The sequence below is a fragment of the Budorcas taxicolor genome, chromosome 8 (assembly GCF_023091745.1).
Source record: "Budorcas taxicolor isolate Tak-1 chromosome 8, Takin1.1, whole genome shotgun sequence".
NCBI classification, from domain to species: domain Eukaryota; kingdom Metazoa; phylum Chordata; class Mammalia; order Artiodactyla; family Bovidae; genus Budorcas; species Budorcas taxicolor.
The window spans coordinates 25,396,393-25,417,343 of record NC_068917.1 but is presented as its reverse complement, the minus strand read 5'-3'; the positions used below and the strand labels follow the sequence as shown (position 1 = coordinate 25,417,343).

At 43.2% G+C, this 20,951-nt stretch overlaps 1 protein-coding gene across 1 annotated transcript in view; it reads left to right on the top strand.

The window, feature by feature from the left end:
* Nucleotides 1-20,951, top strand: part of MTAP (methylthioadenosine phosphorylase) — a 41,690-nt gene that overhangs the window by 6,508 nt on the left and 14,231 nt on the right. Inside the window, exons 2-4 of the mRNA XM_052645082.1 lie at nucleotides 5,973-6,059; nucleotides 7,199-7,257; nucleotides 10,912-11,079. Of these exons, the coding sequence (XP_052501042.1) occupies nucleotides 5,973-6,059; nucleotides 7,199-7,257; nucleotides 10,912-11,079 (314 nt within the window). The remainder of the gene's footprint in view (nucleotides 1-5,972; nucleotides 6,060-7,198; nucleotides 7,258-10,911; nucleotides 11,080-20,951) is intronic.

The following is a 20,951-nucleotide window of genomic DNA, read 5'->3' as shown; positions in this document are numbered from 1 at the left end:
CATCTCCCAGAGTTTGCTCAAGTTCGTGTTCATTGCATCAGTTCTAATAGGGTAGGGTGTTATTATGGATTCCAGGGTATATTGGGAGGTAATACATCATAGTGGTTGAGTATGAAAACCTGGGTTCCTATCCCAGCTTTGCTCTTTATAATTTGCTCTTTGAAAATTCTTAAGTTTTGTGTTTCTGTTTGCTCTTTTGTAAAATGGGTATTAACACTATAGAGCCTATTTTACAGGATGACTGTGGAAAGTAAATGAAGTAAGGCAACTGAAGCACTTAGCACAGTGCCTATGATGTGTAAATGAGAAGACAGTTCCTTTATCAAGGCAGATACTATGTAGACCATTTGAATTTAGAGACTGGAGGGGAATGACAAACACTCTTTTCCAGCAACACAAGAGAAGACTCTACACATGGACATCACCAGATTGTCGATACTGAAATCAGATTGATTATATTCTTTGCAGCCAAAGATGGAGAAGCTCTATACAGTCAGCAAAACACAACACGGGGAGCTGACTGTGGCTCACATCATGAACTCCTTATTGCAAAATTCAGACTGAAATTGAAGAAAGTAAGGAAAACCACTAGACTATTCAGGTATGACCTAAATCAAATCCCTTATGATTATACAGTGGAAGTGACAAATAGATTCAAGGGATTAGATCTGATAGACAGAGTGCCTGAAGAACTATGGATGGAGGTTTGTAACGTTGTACAGGAGGCAGTGACCAAGACCATCCACAAAAAAAAAGAAATGCAAAAAGGCAAAATGGTTGTCTGACAAGGCCTTACAAATAGCTGAGAAAAGAAGCGAAAGGCAAAGAAGAAAAGGAAGGATACACCCATTTGAATGCAGAGTTCTGAAGAATAGCAAGGAGAGATAAGAAAGCCTTCCTCAGGGATCAATGCAAATAAATAGAGGAAAACAATAGAATGGGAAAGATAGACATTTCTTCAAGAAAATGAGAGATAACCAAGGGAACATTTCATGCAAAGATGGGCACAATAAAGGACAGAAATGGTATGGACCTAACAGAAGCAGAAGATATTAAGAAGAGGTGGCAAGAATACACAGAAGAACTATAGAAAAAGATCTTCAAAAAAAAAGAGAGAAAAAGATCTTCATGACCCAGATAACCATGATGGTGCGATCACTCACCTAGAGCCAGACATCCTGGAATGTGAAGTCAAGTGGGCCTTAGGAAGCATCACTGCGAACAAAGCTAGTGGAGGTGATGGAATCCCAGTTGAGCTATTTCAAATCCTAAAAGATGATGCTGTGAAAGTGCTGCACTCAGTATGCTAGCAAATTGGGAAAACTCAGCAGTGGCCACAGGACTGGAAAAAGTCAGTTTTCATTCCAATCCCAAAGAAAGGCAATGCCAAAGAATGCTCAAACTACTGCACAGTTGTACTCATCTCACATGCTAGCAAAGTAATACTAAAAATTCTCCAAGCCAGGCTTCAACAGAACGTGAACTGTGAAATTCCAGATGTTCAAGTTGGATTTAGAAAAAGTCAGAGGAACCAGAGAACAGATTGCCAACATCCCCTGGGTCTTTGAAAAAGCAAGAGAGTTCCAGAAAAAACATCTATTTCTGCTTTATTGACTATGCCAAAGTCTTTGACTGTGTGGATCACAACAAACTGTGGAAAATTCTGAAAGAGACAGGAATACCAGATCACCTGACCTTCCTCCTGAGTAATCTGTATGCAGGTCAAGAAGCAACAGTTAGTACTGGACATGGAACAACAGACTAGTTCCAAATCGGGAAGGGAGTACATCAAGGTTGTATATTGTCACCCTGCTTATTTAACTTATAAGCAGAGCTACATCATGAGAAATGCTGGGCTGGATGAAGCACAAGCTGGGATCAAGACTGCCGGGAGAAATATCAATAACCTCAGATATGCAGATGACATCACCCTAAGGGCAGAAAGTGAAGAAGAACTAAAGAGCCTCTTGATGAACGTGAAAGAGGAGAGTGAAAAAGTTGGCTTAAAGCTCAACATTCAGAAAACAAAATCATGGTATATGGTCCCATCACTTCATGGCAAATAGATAGGGAAACAGTGGCAGACTTTAATTTTTTGGGCTCCAAAATCGCTGCAGAAGGTGACTGCAGCCATGAAATTAAAACACGCATACTCCTTGGAAGGAAAGTTATGACCAACCTAGACAGCATATTAAAAAGCAGAGACATTTACCAACAAAGGTACATCTAGTCATATCATGGTTTTTTCAGTATCATGTTTGGATGTGAAAGTTGGACTATAAAGAACGCTAAATGCAGAAGAATTGATGCTTTTGAACTGTGGTGTTGGAGAAGACTCTTGAGAGTCCTTTGGACTGCAAGGATATCCAACCAGTCAATACTAAAGGAAATCAGTTCTGAATATTCATTGGAAGGACTAATGCTTAAGCTGACACTCCAGTACTTTGGCCAGCTGGTGCGAAGAACCAACTCATTTGAAAAGACCCTGATGTTGGAAAAAGTTGAAGGCGGGAGAAGGGGACGACAGAGGATGAGATGGTTGGATGGCATCACTGACTCGATGGACATGAGTTTGAGTAGGCTCCAGGAGTTGGTGACGGACAGGGAAGCCTGGCGTGCTGCAGTCCATGGGTCCAAACAGTTAAACAGGACATGACTGAACTGAATTGAACTGGGGAATGATAGAATTATGCCACTGGTGCTTGGGACTTTTATCCCCTAGTTGTACTTTACCATGGAACCAGCAGGTGGCGACTTTGCCACATCTTTTCACTGCTGGCCTCCATATGCAGCAAGAAAAGGGTGAGTGATTCAGTTCCCTGGTTTGGCTCAGTTGCTACACTTGTTCTGTATCCCTTATAAGATAATGGGTTTTCATAAACCGCTGAAGCCATTTTGACTGGACAGGCTCTCCTGCGGATAATTCCAGTACTAGAGACCATATCCTGGCCTTTCTGAGTTGTAACAGCTCTTGTTTTCACATCCAGTACTAAAATAAGTGAAATTAAAAGACGTTTGCTCCTTGGAAGGAAAGCTATGACCAACCTAGACAGCATATTAAAAAGCAAAGACATCACTTTGCCGACAAAGGTCTCTCTAGTCAAAGCTATAGCTTTTCCAGTAGTCATGTACAGATATGACAGTCCATAAAAGACTGAGCTTCGAAGAATTGATGCTTTCAAATTATGCTGGAGAAGACTTGAGAGTCCCTTAGACTGCAAGGCTATCAAACCAGTCGATCCTAAAGGAAATCAACACTAAATATTCACTGGAAGGACTGACACTGACACTCCAATAGTTTGGCCACCTGATGCGAAGAGCCGACTTGTTGGAAAACACCCTGATGCTGGGAAAGATTGAGGGCAGGAGGAGAAAGGGGTGGCAGAGGATGAGATGGTTGGATGGCATCATCAAGTCAGTGGACATGAATCTGAGCAAACTCCAGGAGACGGGAGGACAGAGGAGCCTGGTGTGCTGTAGTTCATGGTGTTGCAAATACTTGGACACAGCTTTGCAATTGAACAACAACTAAGTCTTGCTCACCAGGGCTGAGTGGCTCAAAGGTTAAAGCCTCTACCTGCAGTGCCGGAGACCTGGGTTCAATCTCTGGGTCAGGAAGATCCCCCGGAGAAGGAAACGGCAACCCATTCCAGTACTCTTGCCTGGAGAATCCCATGGATGGAGGAGCCTGGTGGGCTACAGTCCACGGGGTCGCAAAGAGTCGGACACGACTGAGCGACTTCACTTTCACTTTAGTGCATGGTCACTATGCAGCCAGAGTGGGATGGGCTGAAGCTTAGGGCAGCTGAGGGTGGGCTCCAGGGCACTGAACTTGAGCAAGACCCCAACTGGCATTTCTTATTCACTGCTGTGTTACTGAGCTCGCTTGCCTAAACAGAGAGTAGTCTCACAGCCAAGTCAGATTTGTTTTGTATATACGAGTGTGAGTCCATTGTTAAATCCAGAATGGCAGATGCCTTGGCCTGAGGAAACAGCCAAGTCAAAGTGGTAGTATTTTTTTTTAAATTAAAAAGAAACCCCCAAAAACCACCCGAAGTTTGCATCCGTAGCAGAATCCCCAAAAGTAGGCTGAGAGTGATTTCAGAGTCATCAACTGAATTTGGTGGTCTAGGGGATGACATGGGTTGAACAGTTCATTACATCCCCTACCCATCCCAGCTATGATCTGAGATGCCTTGGCAGTACATAAAATGATAAAAGGGGGATGCCAGCTGGAGGAAGGATTAGGATTTCATAAAACAGTGTGATCTTAAAATTTTCTTCTGAACTGGAATGATATAAACCCACTGACTTAAGTGAATGAGCACTTCCACTGATGTGAAAACTGCAACAGTGTACTGGTTAGTCTTCACCTATGATTAACAAAGCAGAAAACGTTGAACTGCTGCTGCTTGCTGCTTGTCACTTCAGTCGTGTCCGACTCTGTGCGACCCCATAGATGGCAGCCCATTAGTCTCCTCTGTCCCTGGGATTCTCCAGGCAAGAATACTGGAGTGGGTTGCCATTTCCTTCTCCAGTGCATGAAAGTGAAAAGTGAAAGTGAAGTCGCTCAGTCGTGCCCGACTCTTAGCGACCCCATGGACCGCAGCTTACCAGGCTCCTCCGTCCATGGGATTTTCCAGTCAAGAGTACTGGAGTGGGTTGCCATTGTAGTTTCAACAACGTGCCACAAGGTGGCAGCAACCTCAAAAACAGGTTTAGCCACCCAATGTGGTGGGAATGCTTTCAAAGTGCTGTCATAAACCTGATTTTGTAAAAAATTTAAAGTTCTTTGTAAAAATCTTACGCAATTGTGCTTTTTCTTACTGTGCTGATGTCTTTTTCTAGGGAATAGAGCTAGTGAGGTAAATGCTTTCCCACATATTAGTATATTCAACTTGTGTAACCCTATCTGAAAAGTATTTAATTTAGATATTCAGTTAATTCTTAACTTGGAAAATTTTTTTCTCAAGGAGCTACTTTCTCTCATTGAATAGAAATTTTACTCAAGTGACAATATATTTAAAGCTATTCATTGAAAAAAAATTGCTCAGGTGACTTTTCATTAGGTTTCTAGTAATGCATCATCTCTGTAGCTTATTGCTGACAGTTTATTATTTTTCCTTTAGGAAGTATCAGCCCAGGGAAACCTTGCTAATGATTTAAGCTATTTAATTTTTAGTTTACAGTTAATCAGTTATCTTTGTAATTGTTTTTGTTCGTGTGTCTTAATCATCAAATTAGATTAACTCTACAGGATAATATCAGGTTTTTTTAATTCAAATTAATCCCTGAGGATAAGCACAATAAAGTTAATCGCTGGAAAATGCAATGTAACACTTAAAAATAATTTAGGACTATGGCCTTTGAATTACTTATATTTACATATATATGAATGATAGCTGGATTTCATAAATATACATGAGGCTAACTTTAAATGCTTTTCCGTATTCCTCTGTGATCCCTTACAGCTCTGATTTTAGTCGCATAGGAAAGAAAATCTCTCGTTTCTTTACAAGTGGGGTAATGAGAAATCCTTACCAAATGGAAATACCAACTATTTTCTATCCTAGTTGTCTTTTGAACATTTATTCCATTACTTATTCAATAAAGATAATAAAATTGGTTAGAAAGTACTTTCTCCAACCATATTTACTTATCTTTATGTTTGGTTTTATAACTTAAAATAGTTACTTTACTATGCTAAGTTGTTATTCAAATAGTGAGCAAAAATGTGATTTAGTCCAAAAAGGTGACTCATGCTTTGGTTATTTCTCAAATACAGAAGGCTTTCGAGTATTTCTTGAATAAATGACTGCTTTTCAGTAATGCTCAGATTTTTAAAAATAATTCAGGGCTTAGCAGGAATGGAGAAGAGCATCTAAGTATGGATAAATGAATTTGCTTAAAATGATGAATTTGTTTCTACTGAAAAATGATCAAATGTGGTATCTTTTTATTGTCTCCTTTAGATTGGAATAATTGGTGGAACAGGCCTGGATGACCCAGAAATCTTAGAAGGAAGAACCGAAAAATATGTGGATACTCCATTTGGCAAGGTATCCGTTTATGGAGACATACTGGCTTTTTTCTTTTTCCTTGCTAGCTTGATTTTTTTAAGTTGCAAAAAAAGAAAAGTTTAATTGCTTTTGTCTTGGCAACACAGGGCTGCCTGCCCCAGGCGGAGAGGGGCCAGGAGTTCTGCCAACTGAGCTGGTGTCCCTAGGGATGCCTTGTACTTGACTACCAAGAACATAGCTTTTAAATACATACAAAAAATTTCTTAATTGTATCCCTAGAAGCCAGATGCTCATTTCAAACACAGGAACTGTACCCTCTAGATCAATGCATTCAAATCAGCTTCTAATTTGGGGCTTGTCGGTCATGCCACAGTCTTTAACAAATGGGAGGAAATATCAAACGGTCTTTTCTTAGTAAACCCTGGCTCAAGGGGAGATTTTAGGGGGACTGAGAGCACAACTGCAGAACTGAATTGGAAATAAAACATTCCTCCTTGTCTATTAAAAGGAGGCTGTTTAGTTTTCCCAGACCATGTGTCATCCAGCCAGGGGGAGGGTGTCTGTCTTCTCCTAATTCCATAGGGGTACTTCTAAACATGTGGTTCCTCTGATCCTCCTACAAAGATCCCTGCATCTGGCAGTCCCAACCCAAATCCCCCTTTTCAGCCAGGTCCTTAGATTTGATATCTCATCCTCCCAAGTCCTGCTGTCAACTTGCTGACATGTTTTCTTCACCTCCTAGGTTCTCAGACCTTTATCTGAGGCCTAGTTAACACAGCGAATGCTTCCAGTGCCGAGTTCATAAATTGCCTGAGAGTGGCCTCCTACTCCTTTTGCATTTCACTCTCACACCTGTTCTTGAACCTGCCAAATACCCTTGACACATCTGTGTATGATCAGTCTGGCATCAGAGTCCCCAGGGGTGCTTGCTACAAATAGATCTTACTAAATGGTACCTACCCACGCACCCTTCTAAGTCTTACATGTCTCTGTGCTGGTAGAGAGGGCTCAGTAGCTACTGAGTGATTAAGTTGAACCATCAAATCTAGACTCTTCTACGTCTTTAAAATGTATCTTCAGACCTCAAGTTTCTATGAATCCTACTGTAGTTGAGCAATTTTTGGTTGTTCTATGTATTTTCATATCACTGACTTCTAACCGTTTTTCATTATGTGCAGCCTTCTGATGCCTTAGTTTTGGGGAAGATAAAGAATGTTGATTGCGTCCTCCTTGCAAGGTAAGGTATTTCAATCTTTTGAATGTTACTACTAAAGGACAGTTTAACTTAAATTCTGAAAAGAGTATTGGTGCAGGTATGAGTTTTTAATGTGTTGGTGGAGCCATAGCATCTGGGTCATCTTTATCGCTTATGGTTTGGGGGTAGGTTTTACTGACTTTGGTGATTAAAGATCTTGCCCATACCCCCTTAGGTTGGGAAAATGCTTAGAAGAATCTAATGACCGATGCGATGATTTGACTAAACTTGAAGCTCTGCTTTCAGTTCTAGCAGCAAGAGGCAATGTTTTCTTCTGTTCTTTTTTGTCTTTTATCAAGGTCAAGAAAAACTGTTTTATTCATGACCTTTTGTTTAATAATAGTTCTGGATCTTTGGGAGGGGGTTTCAGGTCCCTGAAGTTGAGTTCTCTATGGTGTCTATACCCTTGTTCCCTTGACAAGGCTCATGCTCTTCCGTAAAGAAAAGGAACAAGTCATTTTTCACAGTTAGAAATTAGTGAGACTGCATATATTAGCTTTCTGTTGCTGCATAACAAATGACCACAGATTTAGCAGCCTAAAACAGCACACATTATCCCACAGTTTCTAAGTAACCAGAGTGTGGCCACAGCTCATCTGTGTCCTCTTCAGGGTCACACAAGGTCACATGGGTATATATAAGTGCTTGTTTTTATCCGGAGCTCCAGGTCCATGTTCAAGCTCACATAGTAATCGGCAGAACTAAGTTCCTCAGGGTTGAAGGACTGAGGCTGTCACTCCTAGAGGCTGTCCATGCTCCCTGCATTGTGGCCCTCCCCATGGTCATTTCAGGAGACAGTAACTTGCTTGTGCAAAGCCAATGGGAGGTCTCTAGTGCATGCTGGAAGGAGGGGCCTGATCATGGGAGTGACTTCCAGCTCCTGTGTGCTGTGTTATATTGGTTAGAAGCATCTCAGGTCCACCCACACTCGAGAAAGAAGGAATTATTCAGAGCATGAAAATGAAGACCACCCTAAGGTCTGTGCCACACTGCATTTTTGAAACAAGTGGCTTTGCTGAAACCAGTGAATCTAAACTTTAATTTTAGATGGTCACACAGGGTTGGTTTCAGGCAACCTTCTTGTTAATCTGTGGTCATTGCTAGAGAAACACTTAATTTCTTCCAGACTCTTAAGAGAAAGTGGTTGGTGTTGTAGCCCCGTGGTGAAGGTTTTATACTCCTACCAGCTGAACTGAAGTGTTGGATTGTGAACCACTCTATGTAGTGGTTCATAACTCCTTTTGATGTTTGAACTTCTATTGAAAATCTAATCAGAGTTGGATATGACTGAGCGACTGAACTGAACTGAATCAGAGATTTGGAGACCAGACTTAGAAAAATGCAGGTACAGTAGTAGTCCACTCTCATTGGAGATTTCAGTTACCCATAGTCAGCTGTGGTCCAAAAATATTAAATGGAAAATCCAGAAAGAATTCATAAGTTTTAATTTCTGTGCCATCCTGCTCCGTATGCTTGGACCAGGAATCACCCTTTATCCAGCGTATCCACCTGTTGTAGGACAAAACTGCATATATGGAAGTCAGTACTACCTGCATTTTCAGCAGCCTCAGGGGGTCTTGTAATGCATTTCCTGTGGCTAAGGAGGGGCTGCTGTACTTTCTGGGCATTCATGGACTTCCACCTTCGGAGAGGCCATTTTTGACCTTGGGGTAAAAACCCTGATATGCTGTGCTTATCTGCAGTTAACGTACGAATTATTTTGATAGTCTTAATTCTGTTGTTAGTGATCAGAAGAGATAAAGTTATTTCAAAATATAAATATGGAATGATATAAGAGATACTGAGTAACAACCCTGTGGTACTGGTTTCTATTATCTATTTTAACAAATCTCGTCCCCCAACCCCCGCCAAAAATCGGGGCTGAGAGAGCTGAGTGACTTTGAGGTCACACAGCTAGTAAGTGGCAGAGGTAGGATTTAAACCCAGGCAGTTTTACTTCAGAGCCCAACCTTTATATCATTATGGTACAAAGTAAGATTTTTGTGTGTCAGTTACTTCCTTGAGAGGCTGCTTATTGCGTTATGTGTGAAGACCACTGGTCTCCTGACACTTAGCCTTGTTATAGTCGAACATTACCCGTGATGTCTGTAGTTTTCCAAGCAGCTCAGGATAATTTTAACTCTGAAATACTGCTGTAAATATACCCTCTAAGGTGTGAGTTTTTAAAAAATAATATTAGAAATTGGGTTCCCTTCACTGGCTGTTTCCTGGCACCCTGGGTGGGTGGGTGTGGGTGGATGTGAGAGAGGGGGGTGGAGAAAGTGTGTGTGAGTACTCAGTTTTTTGTCCAGTGAATGACCTAATCATGGCAAGCGCAGTTCTAGGTACCAGCAGAGAAGACAGATAAGGGGCTTTCCCTCTCAGCACTGTTGCTAGTGGAAAGATGGGTGATGAGAAGGAAATAGTCTGAGTGGCCAGTAGGTGCCAAGAAGAAAAATAAGGTCAGGGGTAGTGATGTATTGTAGATGCCGTGGTCATGGAAAGCACGCCTCTGGGGAGGTGACGTGGGGGCCAAGCCTCCGCAGGAGTGGGTACAGCTGAGCAGCGAGGCCAAGCAGGCGGGGCGGGAGAAAGGTGAGGGCTGAAGCGGCCATGTGCAGGCTGGGCCCAGATGATCTGAGGGCCACGGTAAGGTGTTTGGATTTTCTGTGAAGTGTGACAGGAAATCATTAGTGGCTGTATGAAGTTTGCTGGGGCTGCCACAATAAGAAGCCACAGGCTGAGTGAAATGGGAATTTGTTCCTCACAGTTCTGGAGGCCAGAGGTCCGAGACCAAGGGATCAGCAGGGTTGGTTCCTTCTGAGGTTAGGAGCGAAGGGTCTGTTCCAGGACCCTCTCTTTGGCTTGTAGAGGACTGACTGTCTTCTCCCGGAATCTTCACATTTCTTCTCTGTGTGTGTCTGTCCAGATTTCCTTTTATAAGGACACCATTTGTATTGGATTAGGACCCACCCTAATGACCTCATTTTAACTTAATTACCTCATTAAAGAGCCTGTCTCCAAATACAGTCATGCTCTGATATACTGGGGGTTAGGACTTCAGCCTAAGAATTTGGAGGGGACATAATTCAGCTCATAACAGTGGTGATGTGTGAGGTGACCCCTTCTTGGACCATACCTGCTGATGTCAAACAACTGGGAAATCTGGTATTTTAAATGTTTCAAAATTTAAATTTATTTGGATGATCGGGCAAAAAAGAATAGAGAGATTAAACTGAAAACTTGAGTTTCTATTTCTGTCTGTCTGTTTCTTCATTGGCACCTCTTGTTTTCCGTGTTGTGGCTTAGGGGAGACCAGATGCCTCGGATTCGGGGGTATTGGTGCCTCACAGGATAGACATGGCATGTCTTCCCGGGGAGTGAATTCTAAGTTAGCTGTTAACCTACCCTCGATAGGAAAGTTAATATGGAGAGTAAAGTGAGTCTGCACTTTAAAACCAGATAGTTTATACTTAAAGTAGGCTGGTAATTGCCTGACCTGTTTGCGTTCTTCCTCTGCCAAGGAAAGCACTTTGGTGGAAAGGGCTGGAAGGCACTGCTGGAAATGAGTTTTCTTTTCCAGAAGTGTGAAAATGCCCTGCTCACTCCTCTACTGTGTGTACTCTCCTTCCTTAGGCATGGGAGGCAACACACCATCATGCCTTCGAAAGTCAACTATCAGGCGAACATCTGGGCTCTCAAGGAGGAGGGTTGCACACATGTCATCGTGACCACAGCTTGCGGTTCCTTGAAGGAAGAGATTCAGCCTGGCGATATCATCATTATTGATCAGTTCATTGACAGGTGAGCAGTCACCTAAGATGCTTCCGGCTCCTGTAAGACCATTCCCAGCCCCGGGGGATAGTGTGGGGACTTGGGGGAGAGGCGGCACAGGCCTACAGAAACAAAACAGAATAATCCCCATGAACTCTCAAGTTCCTAATTCCCAGCTTCAACATTTATCAGTTTGTAACTTTTAAACATAAGAATTCTTTAAAAAACAAATTACTTCATATTTCTTTAGAATTAGGTGTCTAGGCAGTATTTTTTTCCCTGTTGTCTCACAAACTTTTTTATAGTTGATTTGTTCAAATGAAGATCCAAAGAAGCCTGTTTTTCCTTTTTTTTTGGTCCTTTAGTCTTCCCCATGTGCTAGATTCTACTGATTGCATCCTCAAGTGTCGTTTAGTGTCTTCCTCTGTCCCGTGCATTTACCTGATAAAACAGTGCTTAATTCTGGAGGCCTGATCAGAACCAGGTCCGAATTATTGGCAAGAATCTTTCTGCGTCATATCAGGAGCCACGTAATGTCTGGTTGTCTTTTTCTGATGTTAAGATCAATAGTTTATTCATGAACTAGGGGATTTTTTGTTACTGAATTGCACAAGGAATATATAATGTTCCTTTACTAAAATATTAAACAAGGATGGACTGCCAAGATCCTGGGCTTTGCATTTAGAAGTAGGTGAAGAAATGGACGAGAGAGAGTGGGTGGTCTCCTAGGGATCCCATCCACACACTGCCTTCACCTCCCATTCCTGGTGGGAGTAACCGCCTCCCAGAATGCACTCGATAGAGACAGGTTACTGCACTCTGCTACTTGAGTTGGGGAGAAGTACCACAGAGAGTAAACGGCCCGGTAGCTCCTGTCAGAGTCCCCCACCCAGTCACCCAGACCATCACCTCGGTCCATCCTGCTCTTCCTGCTCGCGATACCCAACGCCTCTCCTACTGCATCTGTTACAGGAGGAAAGTTTATTCAGTCCTATTCTGTGCCTTCTGTTTTCATGGATTTAAAATGATCCCTAGTCCATCAGGAACATTCTCGAATGTTTCCTGATGAAATGAAGCTACTAGCTTGAACCAAATGCAGTGCTTGTTCTGTAAGGTAGAAGTGGTTGAACATCAGCAGTTTCGTGTGGTGCAGTCTGAGGATAGACTAAAGTCATTACCTGCCCCTTTCATTCTCTCCAGGCATTTCTCTGCATCTGACACTGCAGGTTTTACAATCTCCCCTCTAGAATGTAAAGTGTGAAGGTTACAGACCCCACGTCTCCTGTTTGCCACTTCATCCCCAACACCCACCACACTACCTGGCCTGGGGTAGTTCAGTCAGTAGTTTTTGAGTGATTGTGTGAACGTGGTTGTTTGAAGGGAGAGGGAGGCTGGAGTCTGTGTTTAGGGGATATCTTGATCAAAATCTCTATGGCTGTCAGACGAGTGTTTAGGGGTAATGACTTAAGAAAATGGGTGTAATGTGGTTTTTTAATAATGCAATACACAAAACTCTAGAATGATGCGGATTTATAAAGTATTATATATGATACTGGAAAGAAAAGTTTGGCTTGGTTACTAAGCCTGGGATTAATTTGTTACTTAAGTGGTGTAACTGTACGCTGTTCTATTTCCCAGATCTTTTTCTCACATAGTAAACGTAGATGTTTCACATACTGGCTCCCACGAAAGCATTTGGGACACAAAGACAATAGAAAGTGTTGCCATCAGATCTGGTTTCTTCCTGTCTTGGCACTTAGCTGTGCGACCTTAAAATCTCCTGGTATCTGTTTGCTTCTGTGTGCCATGTCCATTAACCTGCCTCCTTACACTCAACTTAGCGAGTGCCTTTAATGGAATCTAGTTGGTGTTGCTGCTGCTGCTGCTGCTGCTAAGTCGCTTCAGTCGTGTCCAACTCTGCGTTACCTGCCCAGTAAACACCTTTACTGTGAGTCTGGGCTGGAGTATGTCTACTAGTTAACATCACTTGGTAAAGACAGAAGAAATGATCTGTTAAAAGGGAGAATCCCCTAAGAATCATTTAGAATGCAATGTCAAATTTTATATTGATTATCTAACAGTAACACTTTTTATATATTAAGTTCCATAAGATATAAAGCTAATTTTTCCTATTGATGTGATTGCTAGAAAATGTTAAATGACATATGTGCCTTGCTGCTGTATAATATTGCTCTTGGAGAGCATCTTATATATTGCTGCTGCTGGCTGAGCTATGTGGTTTCTGTTACCCAGGCTTGAGAGTGTCTTATGGGATAGGAGAATCCGAACTTTTTGCCTTGTGAGAAATGGCCTATATGTGTTGTACTGATAGTACTTTATTATTTTAACAGAGTAAATGCTGGTGTGTTGAGGCAGGCACTTCCACTTACTCCTGTCATCAGGGATGAATGGTGAGCTGGAGGCTGTACTGCTTGTAGACTGAGCGCCCCTAGCTAGAACCACAGCCTCAACATGTTGAGTAGAATTGCGACACCCTGCCAAGCTGCACGGTGGATTAGTGCTGTGGGGGCAGGAGCCCTGGACTAGAAGGATTCAGTCTGGCTCTGTGTGGCCTCAGGCAGATCATTTCACCCCTGTGGGCTTTGGTCCTCTCTTGGGAATTACAAGTTGAATTCTATCACTTAAGCTCCTTTTCCTTGAACGATCCATGGGTTCTCCTCTAGGGACTGATCTCGAAACAAATACTTGCCTACTGCTATAACTTTGCCAGCACATCATCTAAGAAACAGTGTCCTCATCCTAAAGTGTCTTCAAAGGCTAGAAGGATTGTTTTAATCTCTGACATACATTCATGATAAAGAATCAAAAGGGAAGAGTGTGGCTGTTCTTTTTTTAACAGATGACAGGACTGGAACCTCTTGCTTTCTCTGCCCTTGGTGCTTAGCATAGGGAAAAAAGACATCAACCTGGCCTCTCACCTATGCTGGGCATACCTTAGAGGTCATTACAATTTAAGAGTAACAGGCAGCTTTGATTTTTATGGTTGTTTTTTAAAATCATCAGATTTTTATAAGCTAAAAATGAAAAATATCCTTGAAAGGTATCTGACAGGCTGAAAGCTCTTTTAAGAAAATAAGATCATTCTCTTCTAAAAATCATTGGGATTGCTCATGCTACCTTCCAGCCTGTGAAAACTTGAAAGCCTGGGCATGAGAAAAGGGGAATCCTGGGTGTGGCTGATCTGGAGAAATCAGGACAGCAGACAGGTGGGGAGAGGAGTGGTTCCAGTATTTTTAGGGTGTGTCCTCTCAGTCCTTCTGTTTCTCAGACCTGCAAGGAGATAACCTTTGCTAACGCGCAAAGTGAAAGTAGTCATTCTTTTGTCATTAGGGCTGCTGTCTAAAGGAAAATGGATATGGATCTAGCCCTTAAAGCTGAAAGGAGGAGTCCTTTTGTCATTTCCCATGTGTGTTACACAGTGACAGGTTTCCCAGTGAACTCTTCCCTCATCCTGACTCACATGTGCAATATTCTTCACAAACCAAAAATAGTAACTCATTCCAGGGAGCTGTAAGAGGCTCACCCACACTGAATGTCCTCAGCGCCTTGGGCCTCCTGATGCACTGCTTTGGTTAATCCCTTTCTTCTGCTTGGTGGAGGACTCCACTAACAGAGTCATGAGTCATTTGGCAATTCAGGAGAAAACATGGGTGAGCATGGGGCTTGTTCTGCTTCTTGACCATCGTTTAAGTCCATATGAACTGTGGAGAGAATGTGGCTGACCTTTCATCTGTCTTAAGAGAAAGCTGTGAGGCTGTTTCTACTTTAAAAGGATCTTATAAGGGAGATGCTCCCAAGATTCATAATCTGGGGTGCTTCTGTGGTACAAGTCTGTGTCTGAGCAGGACACACCCGGTTCTCACAGTATCACCGCTGGGGAAGCAGGACTCTCTGAGCGAGGCAGAGAAAAGATCTCATAGGAAATCCTAGTCCATCCCCTCCCCAGAATCTGGCTTTGCTCAGGAAACGGAGAGAGCAGTCTGAAAGCTCAGCTGCTCTCTCCGTTTCCACTGGGCTTTTCAGATTGTCCCTCTGTTGTGCTTCACGCCTGCCTGCATCCTTACGTCTGGTGCTCTCCCGTGTCTACTTGCCCCCGCCCAGCAAGCGCTTGGGACAGTCAGCAGGCTGTGTTTGTTCACTGGTTCTGCTCCCCTCCCTTCCTGCTGATAGAAGCGCTCCCCTCCTTTGAGCCCAGCAGGATCAGTGGTACTTGTTCTATGGAGCTGGGTCCTCCCTGCCTGAGGTTTGGTGATGGCTCCATATAAGACTAACCAAATTCTGAGATGAGACTTGGAAACTTGGAGGCATGACTATGCATTTACTTGGCTTTTGTTTCGTTTTTGCTTTTCAGCCTTGCAGGTAAAGACATAACCATCCCTCACATCCTGCCCCCACTTCAGCCTGACTTTAATGATGTGTTATAGATGGAGTGGAGAGCTGACCTCTGATGAGGTTTTTGCCATTACAGAGCAAGCAGGACTGTTTGCCCACTAGCTGCTTTTTCCAAAGCAGGAGGCATTTTGTTGTCTCTTCCTGTTTCCCTTCTGCTGCCCATCCCTGCCAGTGTGGACCAGTTAGGTACTTCTACAGATTCATTTGTCTTCGGGGTAGGGGGGTGAGCCGATTATATGGCCTTTCACTCCAAACTAGTAACTGTCCATACCATGGAAGACGCACATGGGCAGGGGATTCTAGAAGTTTCCGCAAATGACCTTTCTCCTCTTCACTGTCAATCCTGATTATTATCATTGAAGGGAATTCAACTTACACATTTATTAAAGGAACAACTGGATCTGCAGAGTGTTTGGAAAGATGCCCACATTATATTAGGTTTTAAAAAAGATGCAAACTAGTTGGATCTCTTAAATTGCTTCTGTTTCTACCAGAAATGTCTCAAGGTGAGGCTGGGTAACATCCATAAGGGTAAGAATAAGATTCTTTCTTTTTAATAGTGGCCTCTTAAGGGGTGTTTTTGTTTGTTTTTTTAATAATGAGAAAAGTATGACCAAAAAATTAAGATTAAAAAAAAAAGCAGGAAGTAATTCCTAATGCCAGGTGTTTTTTTGCAAAACGCTGTTAATACACTGGCCTCTGGCCCCCGGTTAGATTCTATTAAAAGAATGTGGTAGAAGTCCTGGCTTGGAAGTGAGGACATCCAAAATTGTTTCCTGGCTCTGCCCCCAAATTCCTGTGTCACTTAGTGTCCTCATCTGCTAAGTGAGGGTGCTGGATTGATTCCTAAGAGTTCTAATGTCCACCCTCTTAAGAGAATTCTTTTCTTTTCTCGCTAGAGTCGGGAGAGGTTGGGGGTTGGGATAAGCGTTGGCTGGTGATGCAGGCTTACTCATCAGGAAAGTCCCGCTGTAACAGTGGTAAGGGATTATGTCAGTTTATTTCCCTCTCCCAAAGACACAGCCCTGCCTTGGGCTTCCCCCACTGTGTCTCAGTGCAAAGTTCTTCTTTGCCACCCTTGGGAGGTCAGCCTGGGGAAGTTGAGATGTGTACTAATGTCAGTTCATTAGTTCTTCCGCCTCTTGGGCAGGGGGTGGGTTCTTACCAAGAGAAATGGAGGTTTATGATAAAGAATTATACGAGAAACCTTTGCTCAGTGAGCTCTTTCTCCCGTTCCTGTCAGCAGTTATTTTAAAACCTTTCTGTTCTCTCATAGCTTCCTGCTCATATCCTTCACTCTTGGTTGAAACGGTTGCCTCTTTACAAGAAAACAGATGTTATTAGGCACAAACACGTCATCTTCCTTCACCCTCCCTTTCACCAGTTACTTGCATCCCTGTTTGTCATCATGATATTGTCCTTGAAGTGGGGGCCTTTATTCCCTGGGTGAGGTTAACTCTTTTCCTTGTTCTGCAACCTACCTTCTCACCTTCTGTCCTTACTCTTATTTAAAAATGCTAATAAGCTCCCAGTGTTTGAGTTCCCACCAAGTGCCACAAATCAATTAACCCTGTTTATAGCTCAGTTGGTAAAGAATCTGCCTGCAATGCAGGAGACCTGGGTTCGATTCCTGGGTCGGGAAGATCCCCTGGAGAAGGAAATGGCAATCCACTCCAGTATTCTTACCTGGAAAATCCCATGGACAGAGGAGCCTGGTGGGCTACAGTCCATGGGGTCGCAAGAGTCAGACACGGCTTAGTGATTAAACCACCACCGCATATAAGGATCAGTTTAAATTGATGTTACTTAAGCTTAGAAATACTGGTCATTTGCTAATAAGTGGGACCTATGGGATCTGAATTTGGGTTCATCTCCAAAGACTGACCTCAGCCACTCCTGATCTGTGGACTTCCCAGATCTGTCCTCCCCCTTGAGATCCCCCTTGGCTCCCAGATACAGGACAAGGTCCCAAAGACATCTCACACTTTGTAATTCAAGTGTATGTTATCAGATCAAGTGTGTAATATTGTATGTTAGTACATATATGAACTCTAGAAATATGGTATAGATGAACCTATTTGCAAAGCAGAAATAGAGACACATAGAGAAAAAAGGTATGGACACTAAGGTGGGAAAGGAGAAGTGGGATGAACTGGGAAGTTGGGATTGACATATATCCACTACTCTGCATAAACCAGGTAACTAATGAGAACCTGCTGTACAGTGCTGGTAGCTCTTAATCCAGTCCTCTGTGGCAACCTAAATGGGGAGGAAGTCCAAAAAAGAGGGGGTGTATGTCCGCAAAGAGTCAGACACGACTGAGCGACTGAACTGAACTGAACTGATGTATAACTCCGCACTTCGCTGTACAGCAGAAACTAATACAACATGGTAAAGCAAGTATATTCCAATAAAAAGCTGTTTTTAAAAAGACTGAATTATCCCCCTTGGCTGTCTTCTAACCCACACCTCCCCCCATCCCGAGCTCCCTCCTCTCCACTTGGTAAGTTGCTGCGTTGGTCATACCACGGCACTGCCGTCCACCACGTGGTCATTGCTGAGGATCTGTCACCCCTGTATCCAGCTGGTCTCCAAGTCGTGCCCATATGTGCCCTGAATCCACCCTGTTGTCCATCACCACTGCCCTCATCTGGATTATTAAGTTTCTTAACATTTTTGCTTCTCTCAGCTTGACTCCCTGGTTTCCGTACTACTCCCTGGAAATAGAAAGAAAGACACAGTCACCAAGAGAGCTGGAAACCAAGCCCAAACATCTGCTGCCTCTGGGAGGGCTTGCCCTGAAACCTGTTACTGTAATCTGATGTAATTTTTCCTTGTTCCTTTTGTCACTGATGGTAATGATCTTTGACGTAAACTTAAAAGTGTCCCGTCCCCTTTGTGGTGGTTTCTTCACTGCTTTTCTACTTCACATCCCTGCTCATATTCCTTTCCCCAGTGAAGGATTAATGTTTATTATCTGGTCATCTCTGGTCTTTGGAACATGAAGTTATTTCTGGATATTTATGAAGGGGGTGGTGGAATACTGAGTTCTTCCCATTTATGAGGGAATGCTGTTAGGTCCTGGGTATTAACATACATATATGTGTTACTGGTAGAGATGGTTAGAATCATAAAAGGTAATCTGCCACATAACTAAAGTTTTAATGTGCATGCCTTTCCAACCAGCCTTCCCCCTTTTGCAATTTGTAGTCTTACGAATAACTGCACCAAAGGATGCGTTTTTCAATTAGGGGTTCTCCTGAGATAGACTGTTTGGATAGACCTTAAGAGATGTGGGTGGAATCATTTCCCTGAACCCAAGCTCCTCATAACGAGCCCTTGGCACTGCTTTGCTGGTAAATTAACTGCCTGGTATCCCTGTGTGCTGAGGCTTATGGACATGTCCTGTGCTCCAGAACTACCTTGGAAGTGTGTAGGTGTGTGACAGGTGTTTCTGCTGTGGGACAAGTGTTTTCTTTCAACTTGTCTGCAACTCAGCATTTCTTCAAAGGAAAACTATTAACAGACAGCAATCTTTGTTTGCAGATTCAAGGGTCTTGATCCTGAAAGAACCTACCAGTCATTCTTTCTCTGCGTTTTGTTCCCTGCTGTGTCTGAAAGTGCCCGGTGTTCTCTCCTCGATGGCCTTGAACTCATTTCCCTTGCCAGCACACACCATAATTTTGTCTCCTTCACTCTTCCATGGCAGTTCGTTGTTTGTTTTCTAACTTTTCTTATCACATATCTCTTTTTGGGGGGTATCCTTGACTTGAGGCCCATGTACAAGCCACCCTCAGAGGTTGGCAGACGAGAAGTGCAGAAGCAGATTTCGACCGGCAGTGAGGACTTGGGCTGAGCACTTGCTTCGTGTGCTCTTGTCTTCACACTGACTGTATTTCCCCTTTGTGTCCCCGTTTTAAATATGAGAAGACTGATAAGAGACAGGTAGACAGAGGTCAGGGTGACCTTCCTGCAGGCACACAGCTAGCCGGGAAGTAGTAAAGCCAGCCAGTTGGGCAGTCCCTGAAGTGTATTTCCAGTGGGTGTCCCAGGATGATGGTGCGGTTGGGAGTGAGAATTAGCAGTCCCTTAGCCCCGCTAGGAGGGTTCACCAGTTGAAGCAAGAGTTGGAGGCAGACCTTTGGCATCAGATCTTTACTACCAGAGAAATTACACTGTGTTAACCAGGTTCAATCATATCAGCACATGTATTAGCTTCCTTTTGCTGCTGGAACAAATTTCCACAAACGCAGTGGCTTAAACAACACAACATTATTAGTTAATTCTGCAGGGTAGGAGTATAACATGGGTCTCAGTGGGCTGAAATCAAGGGCTGAATTCCTCTCTGGAAGCTCAGGAGAATCCCTTTCCTTGTGTTTTGTCACCTGCATTCTTGGCTCCTGGCCCCTTCCATCTACAATGGAAGACAATATGTTCTGGGCATTGGGGTATGGATATTTGGGGGTATGGTGGGAGGCATTATTCTGCTTGCTACCACATGCCACTTTCACAGATTGGTAGGATGGAGCCACTGCCCCCAAACTGTCATCCTTGGTCTAGGTTGCTTCTAGCAACTGGGTGATCCTTCGGTTCTTCTCGCCCACAGTCTAGAACACTGCTTCCCCACGGATCCAGCCAGTCTGACGTTGTCTAAGGCTAATTTTTTTCCTATGGCCCAGCAATGTATTTCAGTTCTAGCTCTTAATGGAAGGAAAAAGATATCCCATTAAGGCCCCTGTTTATCAGGAAAAGATGCTCACTTGGGCACCGCTCCAGATCTAGAGAAATCTGCAGGTGTCTTCCATTGACGGGCTCCATATGCTTGCTTCTGCTGTGCCTGCATCCATCTGTAACGTGACTTGTGTGAGTCTGTGTGCTGGATGCTTTGTCTGTCCCCTCACTGATCCTCAGGGCAATAGTAGTAGTTCTTTGTAACAACTATTGTTTATCCCCAAACTCACACATTTGACATAAAAAAATGGAGGAGTTATTGCATCTGCCTGTTGGGATGTCACTACTGGAGATTTCTGTGACTCTGTTTTCATATTTAAACAATATTTCAATATATTTAAACATATTTAAACAAGGGTGTAAGCGTATGTTGTTAATACGTTATGAAGAAAGAACTCACAGAGGTTAAGCAGTTTTCTCAAGGACACATGAAAAATCAGTAACAAGATTGAAATCCGTGTACAAAACTGAGGATGAGCCACTATTCTGTCTACAGAAGAGCTTTTCTTTTTTGACTAGAAATTAGGAGTGAACAGGCAGGGGAGTCCCTGTCAACACAGGCTCAATCAGGTAACAGTCCCCACTGTGGGATGTCCCTTGCTTCTTGCAGACTCGTAGAACCTCTGACTTCTATTTAATGTTCTCAGGGGGAGGATAGGAGATCTTAAAATTACATGTATTTTCATTTTAGAATTTCCCTTGGGTGTGTCGTTCAGTACCTTCACTTGTGGTTGCATACCTCATTGTTCTTGATCTGA